The sequence below is a fragment of the Myxocyprinus asiaticus genome, chromosome 15 (genome assembly GCF_019703515.2).
Source record: "Myxocyprinus asiaticus isolate MX2 ecotype Aquarium Trade chromosome 15, UBuf_Myxa_2, whole genome shotgun sequence".
Taxonomy (NCBI): Eukaryota; Metazoa; Chordata; class Actinopteri; order Cypriniformes; family Catostomidae; genus Myxocyprinus; species Myxocyprinus asiaticus.
In genome coordinates, this window is record NC_059358.1 from 20,916,383 (window position 1) to 20,935,723 (window position 19,341).

General features: G+C 38.6%; 1 protein-coding gene across 1 annotated transcript in view; it reads right to left on the reverse strand.

Moving 5' to 3' along the window:
- The window catches only part of LOC127453069 (atrial natriuretic peptide receptor 1-like), a 58,531-nt gene extending 39,457 nt beyond the window's left edge, over positions 1-19,074 (reverse strand). The window contains exons 1-2 of the mRNA XM_051719088.1: positions 18,819-19,074; positions 14,260-15,055 (exon numbers count right to left, since the gene is read on the reverse strand). Of these exons, the coding sequence (XP_051575048.1) occupies positions 14,260-15,019 (760 nt within the window). The 5' untranslated portion in view covers positions 15,020-15,055; positions 18,819-19,074. The remainder of the gene's footprint in view (positions 1-14,259; positions 15,056-18,818) is intronic.
- Positions 19,075-19,341: the final 267 nt, after the last annotated feature.

The window sequence follows — 19,341 nt, forward strand, 5'->3', positions numbered from 1 at the left end:
GACACACAGTCTCCGGCCCCTGGACAGGGCCGCGACTGTGTTGGCATATCAACTGCCTTGAGTTGCTGGCAGTATTGCTCACCCTGCGGAGGCTTCGGCCATTGATCCAGGACAAGCACGTGTTGGTCTGGACAGACAACATGGTGACGGTAGCGTACATCAACCGCCAAGGCAGTGTGCGCTCTTGACGCATGTCGCAACTCGCCCACCATCTCCTCAGGTAGACCTGTTTGCTTCCCGGGAATTCTCTCACTGCCCACTCTGGTATGCCCTGACCGAGGCTCCCCTTGGCATAGATGCGCTGGCACACAGCTGACCCCCGGGGCTATGCAAGTATGTGTTCCCCCCAGTAAGCCTACTTGCACAGATGATGTGCAAGGTCAGGGAGGACGAAGAGCAGGTTGTCCTAGTGGCACCTTGGTTGTCAGAATTCCCCTGAAGAAGGATCTTCTTTCTCAGGGACGGGGAACCATCTGGCACCCACAACCAGACCTCTGGAATTTCCATGTCTGGCCCTTGAACGGGAAGTGGCCTACAGCCTGCGGTGGTAGACATGATCACTCAGGCTAGGGCTCCCTCTATGAGGCACCTGTGTGCCTTGAAGTGGCATCTGTTCACTAAGTGGTGTTCTTTCTGACGCGAAGACCCCCAGAGATGCGCAGTTGGGTCAGTGCTTTCCTTCCTGCAGGAGAGGCTGGAGGGGCAACTGTCCCCCTCCACCTTGAAGGTGTAGGTGGCCGATATAGCGGCACACCACGATGCAGTTGACGGTAAGTCTCTTGGGAAGCACGACTGGTCATCAGGTTCCTTAGAGGCTGAATACTCCCAGACCGCATCTTGTCCCCTCGTGGGACCTCTCCGTGGTCCTTCGGGGCCTACGGGGAGCTCCATTTGAGCCTCTGGAGTCAGTTGAGCTAAAGGCACTCTCCTTGGAGATTGCCCTCCTGACTGCACTCACTTCCATCAAGAGGGTAGGGGACCTGCAGGCATTCTCTGTCGGCGACACGTGCCTGGAGTTTGGTCTGGGATACTCTCACGTGGTACTGAGACCCCGACCGGGCTATGTGCCCAAGGTTCCCACGACCCCATTTCGGGATCAGGTGGTGAACCCACAAGCACTGCCCCAGGAGGAAGCAGACCCAGCCTTGTCATTGCTGTGTCCGGTGCGTGCTTTTCACATCTATTTGGATAGCACGCAGAGCTTTAGATTCTCTGAGCAGCTCTTTGTCTGCTTTGGAGGACAGCGGAAAGGGAGCGCTGTCTCCAAACAGAGGATCGCCAACTGGGTCATTGACGCCATCGCTTTGGCATATCACGCCCAGGATGTGCCGCCCCCCTTGGGGCTATGAGCACACTCTACTAGGAGTGTGGCGGCCTCATGGGCTTTGACCAATTGCGCCTCATTAGCAGACATCTGCAGAGCAGCGGGCTGGGCAACACCCAACACCCAATTCGCGAGCTTCTACAATCTCCGGGTTGAGCCGGTCTCGTCCCGTGTGTTGTCAGGTACGAGCAGGTAAGTTGCAGAACAGCTGGCCAGGTGTACTGCTTGCGTATAGCGCCTTTCCCCTCCCGGCGGTGAAGACGTGCACTTTTTACCCCAGTCGTGTTCACGAAGTTGTGGACCCTGGATGTCGTTCCTCCTTAGCCCTGTGGCAGGCGAGTTTGCGGAGAAACTCGTTGCTGGCCCAGTACGTGTGCTAACTTGGCCCTGTACTGTGGTAGGTGCTCCACGTGCGCTGGTTGCCCATATGTAACCCCATGTGATGTATCGTCCACAAGACGGTTCCCCCGTTGGTGAACCCGCGTCTTTTTGGGCAAAGGCCCCTCTGCCCTCGGTCACCGTGTTTGTAGAGCTCTTCCCCCCCAGGTAGGACCTACCATGGGGACTTCTCCACATGAGATGCTGCCGACAAGACTCTGTAAGACCATGTGACGTATTTCCACACAATTTCCTCCCCCTCGGGTAGGGTGTGATCTCTGCGGTGTCTTCCCCTTGGGAGTGATACCCCCCCGACGTGGACGCTATATGGCCCCCAACTGAACAATTTTTCCTTTTGGGGAGAAGAAAGAGAAGAGGCCATGGCTGGGGCAGCCGGTCCCCATTTTTTGGGCTGTCGACTTGTCCCCGAGGTGCAGGGGACCGTACGTGCTCGTAAGAGCGTTGGGGGAGGTTACGTGACGGCCGGGTGCGCTGGCTATGAGGCACACAATGGTCTGCCCATCTCGCACCGCCAGTTTACGTAACACAGTTCAGCTAGTTGTGGCGTTTTTTTATTGGGACCCCTAGTGTCACTACATCGACACAACATCGAGTGAGTGACAGATAGGGAACATCCTGGTTACTTTCGTAACCTCTGTTCCCTGATGGAGGGAACGAGATGTTGTGTCCCTCCTGCCACAACACTGAACTACCCGCTGAAATGGCCGGGACCTGTCTCGGCTCCTCAGCACAAAACCTGAATGAGTGGTTGCAAGCCAGCTCCTTTTATACCCGTATGTCCGGGAGGAGTGGCATGAAAATTCCACTTGCCAATTCCCATTGGCCTTTTCTCAAATATCAGAGGTGTTTGGGGCTCCCAAGGGTGACCCCTAGTGTCACTACATCAGGGAATGGAGGTTACGAAAGTAACCAGGACATTTTTGAAGAAGCATGTCAGGTGTAATAAACAACCTCTCAGAGATAAAACAGCCCATTACACACTCAAATGCACATCATTATCAGATAAAACCCTGGAGAGGAGCTGTTGGCTGATATGCAACCAATCTAAAGGGAGGAAACATTTCAAAGTTGTTAAATATTAACCAGCACTGAGCAATGAGTGCAGTAGAGGCAAAAAAAAAAAAAATATTTCCCTGGACAGGAGTGACTGTAAATGAGTGGATGATCCAAACAGAGTTTAACTTAAGCACATACTGAGTTCACTAGCAGACCCTAGGTCCGATGCCAAAAGGCCTTTATTCTACAAAAAGCTCTTGTAAGTTGTTTAGGTAAAAAATCTAAGAAGAAATCTATATAGGTAGTTTACATGACATTTCAAACAGCGAGGACAATGTGATGTGTTATGTACGTCATCTCAAACTATTTTTAACAACGTTCCTCTAATTCTTGTATAATTACAATGCATTTGATGACATCACATTAATTAAGAGAATATAAGCAACGTGTAATTTTAAAAAATAAAAACCGTAAAAGGTGTTTAAAAATGGTAAAAAAAAAAAAAAAAAAAAGAACATTAAATAAATGGTGACCAGTTAAGCATCAAAAACACTTTCCCTTCTACATTCATACAGTATAATTCAACTAAAATCTTGATATGGAAAAACAAAACAAAGTTAATGTCTGTGCTATTTGTCAACTACCCAAATGCATACAAGGGTGTTTCTTCAATTTCTGGCACTTTTAGCACTAGAGATTTCTAGAACATGAAATTTTCTCATACTAATTTTTTTTTTTATTCATCTCTTAACAATGTCCAAATGTCCATTTGCTTATGTACATGCTTTACAGGAAATTATTGTAATTTTTGGCAATTTTTTCAGAAATTCATGAAAATTCCCACCACAGTGTCATTTCCACCACATCTCAAATTCTGAATTGTGTTTAATAGAATTCTGTGGAAATGGAAATGACAGTGATGGAAAAGACATTTTTATATTTTTAAAATAAAATAGCTGATTTATTTATTGTGCTAAGACTAATTTACTAACTAACATTTTAAGCAATGTTAATATACACATTTAAATAATATTTTCAAACATTTTGCATAAATGGGCAAAATTACAGCTTCATTAAATTTATGCTGCATAAAGATATTTTGCTCACAAGGGATCTTTACCTTGAATTTTCTTTTTCTTTTCTTTTTCAAATTAAAATAACTTGTCCCCTATTTAATCTCAAGCATGCTGAGCACTGACACATTTGTCAACTTTTGTCAAAGTACCCTAACTTGTAAAAAAAAAAAAAAAAAAAAAAGCCAAAATTGTTTGGCTGTGTTGAAAACTATTTTTGGAAAATTGATTGAAATCATTTTTACACAATACATATTGAAATGGTTTATGTTTATTTCACTCTTTGTTTAGATTTTAAATGTAATAATTTGTCTTTTTATAATGGCTTTTTTTTTTCCATTGAAAATCAGGGTCTGCGACAGGGCTAAAACAGTAATTTTGCCACTGTTACTGTAATTTTGGATTTGAAAAGTATCAAAAACGAACAATGAAGGCCTGGTAAATTTTTTTAAATTGATCTACATATAACAAAAAGAAAAAGTTAAAATCTGTTCATTGTACGTATGTACATCCTTGTAAAAAATGTTTTTATACTGGCTAATTTATTTGTCACAAATAGCCTAAGCACATGACCCAAGGTACTTTGGTAAGAAAGTCAGTCGATAATATAAATGTAAAGAACTGAGAGAATTTTGATACTTTGATTTTTTAAGTTCAGAGTCTATATTTTCAGAACAATTCACACCATGATATCACCAGATCAACTAGTCCATGAGTTATAGTCTGTCTGCCCTCCCAACAAGAGCTAATCACAGCTTTGCTTGCATGGAATCAGATGAGGAGGTACTGTACGTTGTAATTGCAAGCGAGAAAAGCAGCCGCACACTGTGCTCGCACAATAATGATGGGCTCAGCTTTGAAAGTGTGATGCTGTTCTCTAAAACAAATGTGCTACAATTATGGTGACAACCAAAAGCATGAGAAAGCTTACATTTTCCTGGGCTGAATTTAAGGCGCCCAGAATGGCTGTGTTCTTTGAAATTAAAAAAATAACATCATTAAGATACAATTTTATATTCACATGCTACACCAACATGTTCTTTCAATTTACTACTTGTTTCAGGCTATTCTGTTCTCTCTATTTGCTGTTTACAACAGCTGTCTGGACCAACATTTGGATAAATTTCATTTAATCTCATTTGATTGAAATATTTCTACATACAGATAATCACAATACCTTTACATAATTTAAGTTTCTTATCCACCCGGCCCTATAAAGAAAACAAAAGCAGATGACAATTTCATTTTCTTTAGACCATGTTTATTAATAAGCATTGTGTGTCCCTAAAGCAGGGAATATTCAGCAAGTCGATGAGTCATGAAAACATTAGTTCTGCCACAGGAATCTGTCTCCAGAGTAAATAAACATTTATCCAAGCTTTAGGACACACACACACACAATACAAATACACAAATTACTCTACAAAAGGCTGGCATAAATATGTGTAGCTGGAAAGAGGTTGTATCATCTGGGCACAGATGATTATACAAGAAATACAGCCTCATTTCTGGACTCAATGCCCATTTAAAATAAGGACTAAGAATATCTATCTATATATACTGTATATATATATATATTAATTCACCAGCTTAAGGAACCACATGAACCACAGCATAATTTTTGCAGTTTATAACAAATTCAAATCAAAGACATACAAACCACCTATTAAAAAAACATCTGTCATGACTTGCACAACTTCTCACAAATTCTAAAGGCTTAAAACAACTTTTACCCCAGTGGTAAACTACCATTTGAAATGTATCTGGGAAGGGGATTGTTTTCTCTTCAACTCCACGTCAAGGCACACAAATGTAATATTCTTCTCATTTAGCTCCTAAATGAAAATATGAGAATCAAAACCACAAAGTGTCTCTTCATTTTGTGATAAGCAGTGTTTCACTGAGAAACAGGGATTATATACACAGAGATTATTATATTGATCTCATGTACCTTATATATGATGCAAAGAGTGAAAAAAGCATCTAAATAATTAAAAATAATAATTTTAAATAAAATAAAAAATAGTAATTTTATATACAGTATATCCTGTACATCTATGATAGAAATATTCATGGTTTCATTGTTGATAAGAAATATTTAAGGATAGTATATTTTATTAATTCTCGCCATTGATAGGTGTTGAAAAAAAAAATGTATCCCTGTCTGCTACCCTTCCCTTTGACCAACGATTAAGGTTCGGCAGTAAATTTTTCCAAAGAATATTGACATTACAGTTACAGGCACAATACTCTAGCAACTAGACAAAGCGATCAGAGCAATTACAGCAGGAAATAGCAGCAGTTCTATTGATCTGGAAGGAATCCTTGAAGGCTCATTTTTCATGTGTCTGTTGACCATGGTGAGTGGAGGCAAAGTGAGTAAACAGGCACACAGACAGTCTTCATACAAGTGCACTTATTCAGTTATTTGTTGACAAGATAATCCATATGAGCCTTGAGTGTTCTGACAAAAGATGAAAGAAATAATGTATTCAGACTCACTGTATATTATTGGGTGGGACAAAGCATCCAGAATCTCTGAGCAAGAAACAAAAAGTTGATGTCAATTCAACAGCATCAAACAGTGCAGAGAGAGGAAAAAAATGAAAGCTTTAACCACAACTCACATAAGAGCTTTCTTCTTGGTTCTTTTCAAGAATACAATAGAGAAAAAAGCGCCCAATGGCATTTTCTTGTAACTGCATCAGCATTTTCTTTTTTTTTTAACATTCATAGTCATATATGAATGCTTATATAGTATTTATTCATATGGACTGGTGCACCAGCTGTGCAGCTTATGACCAGAAACCCATCTTACTATAGCTTAAGGTCTGATGTTTGACTATGGAAAAACAGCTTGCTAAAAGTGTGGACTCTGGCATGCGCACATCTGTGAAAAAACAGCGAATTTGGGATCCATTCAGAGTCATGTCTATCATGTTTCTCCTCTAATGCTGCTTAAAACAAGCCAGTATAGGGTTACAAATTCTATTAGCACAGAAATCTGTGATCTAAGGAGGTCTGCCTAACATTCCCTCATGCTAGTAGAGGATGTGAGGTCATTTTTTGTGTTAAACTGAACCTTATGTTCTGCTGTCAAAATGAACACAAACACTGTAGAACTTAAAGGAGTGTTTCAGGTTTGGTACAAGCTAAAGAATTAGTTCACCCAGAAATGAACATTTTTCATCATTTTCTCACCCTCATTCCATCCAAGATGTGTATGACTTTCTTTTTTCTGCTGAACTCATACAAAGATATTTTAATAGAGATATGATGTCTGTTTGTCCATAAAATGCAAGTGAATGGTGACCAAAACTTTGAAGCTTCAAAAACCTTCTGAAGATATTTGATTGGTTTTGGATGAAAACAGACCAAAATATAATTCCTTTTTCACTATAAATCATGACAACAGCAGTCACCTTGGCCGTTATAATCTCAATCTTGATTACCGCAATAGCAAGGTGTACAATGAAAAAGGAACTACATTTTAGTCTGTTCTCACCCAAAACCAGTTAGATCACTTCAGAAGACATGGAATAAACTACTGGAGTCTTATGGATTACTTTTATGCTGCCTTTAAGTGCTTTTTGGAGTTTCAAAGTTTTGGTCACCATTCACTTACATTGTATGGACCTACAGAGCTGAGATATTCTTCTAAAAATCTTAATTTGTATTCTGCAGAAGAAATTAAGTCATACACATCTGGGATGGCATGAGGGAGTGTGAATGATGAGAGAATTTTCATTTTTGGTTGAACTATTCCTTTAAGCTCATTTAACAGCATTTGTGGCATAATGTTGATTACCACAAAAATTAATTCCTTCAATGGCTGATTACAGGGGGACAGATTCTAGATCTCAGGGTTATAAAAACCAAGCTTTCCTCTGTGCATGATGCTTTTTAAATATTTGGGTTTAGGTCTGGAGGTGTTCAGTTACATTGCATTGCATCCAAAGGTAAATTTGTGTTAAGATTCCACGAATTTCTGTTGTTTTGTCTTCTTTTCCATCCCTCTGTACCCCACAGTTTAGATACATTTTTAAGCTGCTCCAGATGGATAGAAATGCAGGGAGATGTAAGAACATTCAGCACGAACTTGCGGGTAGTTTAGTTCAGCATGGCCGCTCTTGCGCTCTGCAACCATGGTGACCATGGTCCTTCCGGATTTCCATATAATGAGCTCAATCCATTGTGAAGAACTCATTTATGCTCTTATAGTCCTGCTTGCCCTCGTAGTTCTAAGAATGCTGGTCTGAGTTGGTGTGTTCAGAATTCAAGAACTCTAGTTCAGTTTTGATTTGATTAACTGAGGCTTCTCACACACATAGATGAATGAAAGTGAACAGTACTTTCCAGATGTAAGGGACCAGAGAACAGGACCTTCCTCTCAGCACTCTGGAGCTGGGGTCCTCTTTGATGCCGGTTTCCACCATGTGCAGAATCCAGTGTGATTGAAATGATTGGGTGCATGGAAATATTAAACTAGAGGAGCACGGTCTTCATCAATAGAGCAGCTTTGAAGTGTGTGTGTGTGTGTAAAAGAAAGAGATATTGATGTTGAAGCACCTGCTGACTTCTGGATGTTAGCAGCATTGCTGTGCCTGAGATTTTATCAAGGAGAAAGCAGTAGCTAAGTGCACATTACCTCAGCACTACAGAGAGAATTGAGAGGTCTGACATCTTATGCATATGTGTGTGGGTAGTCATGGGTAGACATGAAATTCATTCAGGAAGTTGACATGTCCTATGGTGTGACATGTTACTATTTTAAATTGTATTTTATACTGCCTTATGCTAATTCTTTTGAAATTATGTATCATGACCATATTAATCATGAGACTACATGGAATATTTGTACTTTTCAAAATTATTGTGTTGGGTGTAATCTGGTTACAAAATTATAAATTACTGTAATCTACAAATATAAAGATATCTCAAATAAATTGTAAATAAAAATAAAATATTAAATAGTAAAATACATATTTAGAAATTGTAAAGAAGTGTAACACATTACATTTTAAATTTTTGTTATCAGATTACAGTTACTTTCAATGAAGTTAATTACTTTAAAGAACATTATTTGGGTTACACATTTCTAAAGTAATATTATTTATGTAGAACATTTTGGTGGCCAAGGGGTGCACAACACTTAATTCACAATGCAACTAAGGAAATCAGCCTCAACACAATGAAATTAAGCTGCAACACAATGGACGCTTCCAGTGTAGACAGTATCATTGATTATAATGGGGTTCTATTGCTTTTGATGTGACACGACGCCCGCTCACATCCGGTGTAGACAGGGTATAAGGCTGCTTGCAAGAAGCAGAGATTTGCTCGTCCCACTGCAAGTCACTCACAAGAGAAGTTCCCCGGTCAACATGTAATGTTTTTTCAGTGTGAAAAGCTTAACAGAAGAGACTTCATGTATGCTAGAAATGTCTTTATGAAAATAAATTGATTTGATACCTTTGGAAATGTTGATTAATTTATGTACAATAAGAGTTGCATACATATGAGACTGGTAGAAACCCAACCAGGTATGTGTTCTCTAAAGCACTTCAGAACAAATAAGTACAGCATTTTTATAAATATCCTTTTCTGAAAATGTTGTTATGCCTTAATTGTGTTGTGGGTTATTTCTGTTGTGCTGTGGCTTAATTTCATTGTATTGTGGCTTTTTCCGATGTGCTGTGGCTTTTCTGTTGCGTTGTGGCTTAATTTTGTTCTGTTGTGGCTTAATTTCGTTATGTTGTGCATGATTTGCGTGCGACAATAAATATAGACATAATGTTTTTAATTATATCCCCTTTTCTCCAACAATTTGGCATGCCCAATTCCAACTACTTAGTAGGTCCTCGTGGTGGCGCAGTTACTCACCTCAATCCGAGTGGCGGAGGACAAGTCTCAGTTGCCTCTGCTTCTGAGACAATCAATCTGAGCATCTTATCACGTGGCTTGTTGTGCATGACACCGCGGAGACTCACAGCATGTGGAGACTCATGCTACTCTCCGCGATCCACACACAACTTACCACACGCCCCATTGAGAGCAAGAATCACTTATCGCGAGCACGAGGAGTTTACTCCATGTGACTCTACCCTCCCTAGCAACTGGGTCAATTTGGTTGCTTAGGAGACCTGGCTGGAGTCACTCAGCACACCCTGGATTCGAACTCGTGACTCCAGGGGTGGCAGTCAGCGTCAATACTTGCTGAGCTACCCAGGTGGAAAAACAAAAACCTTTTCTGTGAAAAGTGTTTAAGAAAGTAAATTAAAAGTAATTAGTAGTTTAATTACCTTTTTGATGAAGAAATCAGTATAGTCAGTAATCTGATTACAATTTTAGGGAAGTAATTAGTATTTTGTAGCAGATTGCTTTTATGAGTAACTCACTGGTCACACAGCAGGACCATTTACAATAAACTAGTAAAGGCAAAAAGGCAAGAAAGGTGACCAAACCTAAAATAATAATAATAATAATAAAAAAACCTTAATCGAAATGTTTTGCATTGACTACTCATGTATTTGTTGGTGTGTTTGTGTAATGATGTGAACGAATAACAGTAATACAAATTACGTCCTGTGTGGACATTTCAGATTATGTTATTATAGAATAGATGCACATCGGGCTTTGTGATGTCATCTGCATTATTAGCTGAAACTTTTTAAATGCATCATCTCAAGAGTTTACAATGTCCTGGCAGCTAGTCCAAGTCCAATTTCATCACCATTTACAAGCTGGATGTTTTCCATCCTGTCCTATCCAGATATAATAGATTTGTCTGAATAAAATATCCTTGATCCTCTCTTACATGTAGCTTAATAAATCTAAAAGACTTTACGAACTGAGTTTTCAAGAGATAAGCATTCTGTATCGCCAAACAAGAATGCACTCATGTGGAAAACTCCAGTGTTAAATACAGCAGAAGAGCGGAATATATTAGAGATTGCAATCTCGTGAAATGGTGGTGTGTCTCCATGTGTTGTCTTCCTGTTGCTGATGATGTGGGGATGTTTGTACAGGGTTGAGGGGGAAAGAGGCAGGAGGTGAGCAAGAGCATTTCCGCTGTTCTGAGACCTCCACAAAAGGTTACGCTCCACAGGTAATCACCACACAGGTGTTAATCAGTCAGCAAGACCTGAAACATTCCTGCATCAACAAAAGCATTCCCTCCAACATCTGTCCATCCAATGTGGTGGGGGGTCAGTGTGTGTGTGTATGTGTGTGTGTGTGTGTGTGTGAGGGGGGTGTTGCTCTTCATTCTGGATGACGCTGCAGAGTAGTTGGGTGTTTATACTTAAACTGATTGAAATATAATTCTTATTCTTTACCAATGTGATGCAAACCCTGAACCAGACACTTTTTTTCAGGGCTTTTTGTTGTCCTCCAGAGAGAGCAAAGACATTTTATTGGACTTTATTTTTTTAATTTTTTGAGCAGTATGTTTACATAGACTGTCTGTGTGTCTCTCACTTTGTGGAACAAAGACTGCTGATATCATCTCCTGAAAACAACATAACATGTTTACATTGTTATGTGTTGTCAAAGGGTTTTATAAGATACACAAAGACCCCGCTTAAGAAATGACTCTTATTTTTAAGCACACAATTTACAATTACAAGTAAAGCTTGGATAAAAAGATAATAGCTATGCAAGAGAATATTTTAAGCTTTTTTTACAGCATGATTTCATTCTGAACTCAATTACATTTGACTAGCTATTCATTCTGTTATTCTGCTATTCACTGGAACATCCAGTGACTAATTTTGAATGAACAGTCACAAATTCTGAACGAAATCAGTGAATGACAAACTCTGTTTTCACAGGAAATGCCAACAGATCAGATAGTGTGTGCTAAATAATTTTGTATGGTCACAGGGGTTGTGACCTCTGTTAATAAATGTTTTTCTGTTGACATGTTTATGCCCCTGTGGGAACTGAAAAAAAAATAAAGGTTTAAAGCACATTTTCCCCACTGTAAACTTTTGCAAGATTCAGGTTTCCTGAGTTCTCCTTTCCTTTCTGTAGAACTATAAATCTGATAAAATAACAAAACTCTGCAGGATATTTAACAGCACAGACAATGATGAACCAAATTCAAGAGCCATACTAAATTTAATTGTGATACACTGCATCATCCTCTCTGTAAAATATAATCTCCAGTTGTATGGCCACTGAAACTCTCCCTTGAGACTGTGACTAGCACTGAACAAAAAGGTTGATCATAAATAACATATGCATGCAATATAGAAACAAAAACAAAAAAATACCTTCTATGAATTTTGGAACTGAAATATATATGGAGGCTCATATGAATTATCTTTTATGGATGACAGCATAATTAATGTGCTATTACACAAGTGAATGTATAATTATAAATGCTATCAGCTAGTATAAATTTAATGTAATACTTGAGTATTACATTAAGGTTGGTATGCAAACAGTGGGTCAATACACAAGCGTAGCCACGGGTGGGCCTGGGTGGTGCCAATCTTTGTCTTATGCCCCTAGTCCACAACAAAAGCTTGCTGGCCTCGAGCCATGAACTACTAAAGTTAGAGGCTGTTGGACTACATAATATCAGCATCAAAGCTTTCAAAACAACAGCAGTTCAAAAACAAAAATACATTGCTTTCATTTTAACGAAGCTATTCACACTTTAAACACCAGATGCAGCAATGAGACATGTGTTTAGTTGACGGGCATCCCATATCCTGCAGCGGCTCCAACCACTTTTTTCCCTGTCTAATAACATTTTTGTAAAAAAAAATTAATATATGGGAATTGATTGAATTGTAATAATTAGGCTATATATTTAAATAACATCTAACCTGTTCATCAAAATCAAATCGAGTTGACATAAGATGCAGAATTAAATAACTTTGGATGTTAAAATGCTCTCAAAACTCAAAACTATTTTTGCGTTAACTAATTTTTTAATATAAAATAATATTAATTACTAATATCAAATGTATGAATTTTCATCCATTCAAACTGACATGCAAGCAAATTTTGCTAGAAAAAATAAATAAATACCAAAATTGTCAATAAAAATTAAAAACGTAAATAAATAAATATAAATATTACAGACCTCATGCAATCGATAATTTCTCTTGGCCCACCCACCCAAAACTTTCTGCCTATGCTACTGGGTCATTATATTATGTTTTCTCATTTACGTTTATTTCAATCTAATAACAGGCATTACTCTAATGGACCCAGCAACAAATCACAGAGTTCTGCTCTAGAGTGAGTAACAGCAGATGTCACATATTTCAGTCAGGGATGAGGATATTATCTAAAATCAGCAAATTAGATATTTATCGAAATCAATATCTAAAAATTTTTACAGGCCTCCACTCTACTGGCAGACTTACTCTTATCTTTCGCCTTCACTCTTTTCCACTCTCACTCACCTTTTCCTGTGTGCTATATTTGTAAGTCTGTATGCCATTAAACTTGTTTATGGGCCTTGAGCTAGTGACCTTATGCATTTCATTCTGAATCTCAGAGTGCAGCACAAATCAAGCTCAGCAGGAAAGAAACAAGGATTTAAAGTCACTTACTAACTTATCACACTAACTTAAAAAACAAAACAAAAACAAAAAACGTCTAAGGACACACATTTTCCATTAGCACAACTAATCCATAACCATACTGTAAATAAAGGCACTTTTTATTACCAAAGAAATTCCACTTTTCTCTGTTTGAAATTACACTTCTGCTCTAGCTGTGCACTATACTGGTCTATTAAACAGGTCTCTGGAATACTTTATATACTTTGACTGCATTCTGCAGTCAAATATTTTTTGTATAATGACAGCTAAACAGTATACGTGACCATCGTCCCTGGTCCTACACTGTGCTAGTTTTGCTCACCTGTTAGAACTTTTTGTCCACCTGTTAGAAGTCTTCTCCCATAATAAAATCATTTCACTTAAAAAAATTTTTTTATTTCATATCCACTTATTTACTGATTTGGTAAGAAGCAGCATAACCAAATAAGTAGATGCTTTGCGTTAGGGTCCTGAACACCCTGTCGGGTTTATTTTGCGATACTGACCAGATGACTGTACGTTATTCCTTACTTATAAAATTCAGTGTTGCCAAACTGTTAATAGTTGGCGCTTGTTCTTCATTTGTAAGTCACTTTGGATGAAAACATCCGCTTAATCAATAAGCAAATGTAAATTAGATAACAGCATTTCACTCAGGAGGGCTAAAAAAACTGCCCTTGGTGACCTTAATGCTCACATTTGGATGTCAGTTGATGTGAGAACAACATGTGAAGTGAGACTGAGTGGAGTTTAAAATCACCTCATCTAGAACATCACAACCTAGAGCAAACAGCTGACAGCAGTGTCTCTTTGATGAGCATTAGTGAATGAGAGCAGAACACACAGATGCCCAGTTACTTGAAGCATTCAGCAGACTGTGCAAGCAAAGAAACTAGTCACTCACCTCTGCCATCCTCCTGGATCTTATGCAGGAGTTCAGAGTAGTTAACGGGCCCTTTATTCTCCTCGAACACCAGGTCCATGGTTGTGATGTTCTCCTCATGCATCTCCGTGTACAGCCCCTCCAGGGCAAAGTAGCACGCCCTGTCACCCATTTTAGTGTCACTGAACATCAGCAGGGTGTGTTGGCGCCAGCCGAAATGCCTGTATAAGTGGAGGGCGTACTCGCCCAGTTTCTTGTGTGTGGGGCCTGTATTGGTTATAGAAGTGTACATCTCCACATGCAGAAAAGCTACAGCAGGGGCCCCTGCTGTGATCATTGGGAGGCCCCAATGAGTCGTGAACAGCCCAACAGGGGAGGAGGTATAGTCGCAGCCAGGTCCTATAAAGGCCCAAGGGTTGTGTTCAAACTTCAGGTCCACAGCCATGAGAGGGGCGATGGACTCCGAGCAGATGCCATCTCCATCCTCACTGTTTGCAAAAATGAGTCGAAGGTGGTGTTGGGGCAGCAGGGTGGGGTTGGCATTGATGTAGGCGATGGCACGCTCCAGTGCGGGTCCCACACGAGGCCATGCCCAGGGGTAGGAAGTGTTATGCTGAGGAAGTATGACAGCAAGTATGATATCATCTGTGTGGTTGTGTGTGAGTCTGTGGGACCCTTGGCATGTGCTAGTCTTGGTCCAGGTTGGCAGGGTCCCACAGCAGAGCAGGAGCAACAGAAGCAGAAATGGTCTGCCTCCCCCAAACCAAAGCAACAGTCTCATTTCACTTCAGCTGACACTTCCAACCGATCAAAAACACTACACACAAACAAACACATGCAGAGAAAGAAAGAGGTATAACATATGAGATTCAATTTTAAAAGAATAGAATAGCAGCAGTCTTCAGAAGCGATGTGATAAGTGTGGGTGAGAAACAGATCAAAATGTAAGTCCTTTTTTTTACTATAAATCTTCATGCATATCACTACCAAATGGGCAGGGAGGAGAATTTACAGTAAAAAAAAGGACTAAAATATTGATCTGTTTCTCAACCACACCTATCATATTGCTTCTGGAGACATGGATTTAACCACTGGAGTCATATGGATTGCTTTTATGCTGCCTTTATGTGCTTTTTAGAATTTAAAAGTGTTGGAAACTGCATGGACCAACAGAGCTGAGAAATTCTTCTAAAAATCTTTGTTTGTGTTCTGCAGAAGAAAGAATGGGGATGGCATGATGGGGTGAGTAAATGATGAGACCATTTTCATTTTTGGTAGAAAATTCTCTCATTATTTACTCACCCTCATGTTGTTTCAAACTGGTATGACTCTCTTTCTTTCATGGAACACAAAAGATGATGCTAGGCAGTCAAAAAGCTTCAGTCACCATTCACTTTTACTGTATGGAAAAAATATGCAATGACAATGAATAGTGACTGAAGCTAACATTCTGCCATGAAGTTGCTGTGATTTTATTTTTGACATAACAAGTAAAAATGTCCCTATTACCTGAAAGATATTATTAAAATAGGTGCCATTAAACATCACACCTGTCTCTGTAAACAGTTTGCCAGCATTTTGCTACCATTGCTTTTCACAGCTAACGTCACAGTTCCTATACAAGGTCAGTGTTACTGTTCAGGTTTGCTGACATCAAAAGGCATGTTCATTTTTATTACCTGATACAGTCAAGTGTCTCTGAGTGTACGCAAGTGTGTTTTTGTAAAAAGGGGGCGTGTCTTACTCATCGGCCATTTGTGCATTCACGTCATGTCAAATTACAGTAATTATAAGATTCTGATGTAAAAAGTGTTCACATCTTACTAGAACGCATAAATATTAGTTGTAAACTTGGAATTCTATGAAAGCTCAAACTGGACAGTTGTGAGTCATGTAAGAAGAACCAATATGGTAGCGGCCTCAACAGTCAAAGTTAGTGAACACATATTTCTATATTATATGCCATTTTGTTGTGCCAGTGTTATCTGGATCATTTTCTTTGTTCTTAAACATTTTGAATTTATAAACGTGAATTTATAAATGAATACAGTGATAAATATTTTGCTGTTATCATCAATAAAGCCATTTTCCAACATGACGTGAACGCAGCATAAGTATGGCGGAAGTTCTAGAACTGTTAAAATCATTTAAAGCACCTTTAACATCTCCTTTTTTGTTCCACTGAAGAATGAAGGTCATACCAGTTTGGAACAACATGAAGGTGTGTAAATTATGACTAAATTACACTTTTGGGTGAACAAGGGCTATATAAAAAAATCTAAGTGACTATTTGCACTCAATAAGTCTGGTGGAAACAGAAATTAAAGACAAACTGCACCTCCAAGTGTCGCCCCAATTGCATGATGTGTAAAGACTGTGTGGATGTGCTTTTGTCATGCAGACGACCTGGGTTCAATTCCTCCTTTTGCCCCACAGTTTTCCCATCTTGTTTCCTGACTCCACTCTTAATATTTGCTTTAATACTACTTATAATAATAAATAAATAAATAAATAAATAAACAGTGTTGGGGAGTAACGGAATACATGTAACGGGATTACGTATTTAAAATACAAAATATAAGTAACTGTATTCCACTACAGTTACAATTTAAATCATTGGTAATTAGAATACAGTTACATTCAAAAAGTATTTTGATTACTGAAGAGATTACTTTGCATTTTATTGTCATTTGTTTCATTTAATAGTTAGTCATTTCAGATGGAAAAATGTATACATATAAATGATGCGATCCAAAGTGCATTTGAACAGCAGTGAAACACTTTCTTATGATGTGTTACATTCATACGAGCAGACAGAGAAGTAAGTTTGAAGTAAGTTTGGAGCAGAAGAAATAGAAATAAACCTTGTGTAAATTGTCAGCTTTACACTAAGCTAAAATGCTATTTCTAGCCATTTTACATGCACATGTTACCAGGCACGATCATATTTTTTATCAAGAAAATTCACGTTGGATCATAATTCCTTTTTTCTAGTAAGACCTTTGATATCAGGGCAAAAATCGTATTCTTGATCATTTTTTTATTGTTTTCCTGTAAAAAGATCTAAAAATCCTTAAAACAAGATCAATTTGATTTATCTTGTTTTAGAAACAAAACTGCGTAAGATATTTAGGTTTTTCAGAGAATGTATTTTTAACATGTGTATTTTGTCTTACTGTACTGGCAGAGTTTTTATAGTCAAAACAAGTGAAAAAATTTACCAGTGCTGAAGAAGTAATCCAAAGTATTTAGAATACATTACTGACCTTGAGTAATCTAATGGAATCTGTTACAAATTACATTTTACAGCATGTATTCTGTAATCTGTAGTGGAATACATTTCAAAATTAACCCTGTAAATAAATAAAGGATGAGTTCCTCGCAATAATTTGGTCATGATGACGGTTGGGGAATTGAGAGAAAGATTTGATACAGGTAAAATTAACCACGGTTTTACTATAGTAAATTAGTAGTATTGCAGAATCCATGCTTTTTGGCAAAAGCATAATTTTAATGCAATTAACCATGGTTATTTCAGTAATATGCTGTTAATATTGTTGTAACCATATAATTTTGTGGTTACTATGATTTTACAACAAAATACCATGGTGATACTACGGTAAATGTAGTAAAACCATGGTTACTTGTTGTAAGGGAAGGTTTGGGTTAGGTTTAGGGGTTGGTGTAGGGTGTCTGTGGGACTCTAAATAAACACAATAAACACACTGCAGTGCAGTGCTCCTATACTGTATGGTAGTTTTTAATTAAGAGGTTCAAATAGCATCTAACACTTAGTGCAAAGAAGATGATTTTAGTTGCTATTTACACTTAGTGTTAATCGCATCTATAATTTTTTGCACTTTGACTATTTGCACTTTGCAAATAGCCTCTGCCAAAGAAATTACCCAAATACACACTTGCAAACACATAAAATTACACACAGAGTCTATTTAGCCTCTGCCAGCACAGGCATACAAAAAAAATGCTTAGAGGCTATTTTTTTATGTATTCTAATGTTGTGAAGAAAAAAACCCCGGAAAAAAACATGTGTTTTGAAAGTTCTTTTTTGTACAAGGCGATTTTGCCATTTTACTGACTCGTTCTCTTTATTTTTGGGTCAGAAGAGCAGCTGTGTGACACTTCCAAATAAAGTAATCTGTAGAAAACTGCTTTATATTTACCTCTGAAAAGAAAACTATTCTGTGCTACATTTGTTTAAATGGTGATCACAATAAGACCACACAACTAAAGGCAGTTAGTACAGAACAGAACAACATAAAAAAAATGAAACAAAAAATTAACTCTAAATGTAACAGGAATACCTGAATGCATCCCATATCATAATTAAAAATATCCCTCATGCTATTGTTTGTAGCATGAAAATCATTCACTACTATACAATCTATTCTATATAGCACACAAAAATGTATTTAAAAACATATTAAAAAAAAAATAAAATAAAAAAAAGTAAATGAATTTTTTTAGGCAAACTAAAGGAAAAACTTTAAAGCACAACAGAAATCCTAACATATAATGAAACCAGATGGCTCTCAGAACCTACTATCATCTCTGTGAAGTACCTTTTATACATGGTGTCTTCTGTTTTCTTTGGCATCAGCTAGTACAATCCAGCCACAAGTCCATTCAGCACAGCAAAAAGCAGCTTTGAATACAATACATCCCTGCCTCAGTGGAACTCATCTCCATGGGCTAACTGTGCCATTTATAGTACCAAGAGCAGCCGTGATTGTCAGAAATCACATTGCCTTACAGAAAGCTCTGCCTTATCTTCACGTCGAGCTGAATTCCCTGCCATGCTGCAGGGTTCTGAGGGTATTATTGCCTCTCAGTTGCAGTTACTGCTGGCAGGAAGAGAGAGAGAGAGAAAGAGACAGAGAGAGAGAGAGAGAGAGAGAGAGAGAGAGAGAGAGAGAGAGAGAGAGAGTGAGAGAGGAAGATCAGCCCTGTTGTTGTTTAATGTATCTACTCTCCTATACGTTCAGACTATTAAGCAGAGCAGGGTAAAGGTTGTCCCCTGGTCAGAGCAGCACTCAAGCATGTTCCCAGCTATCCAAAAACATACTTGTCAATTGGAACTTAGAA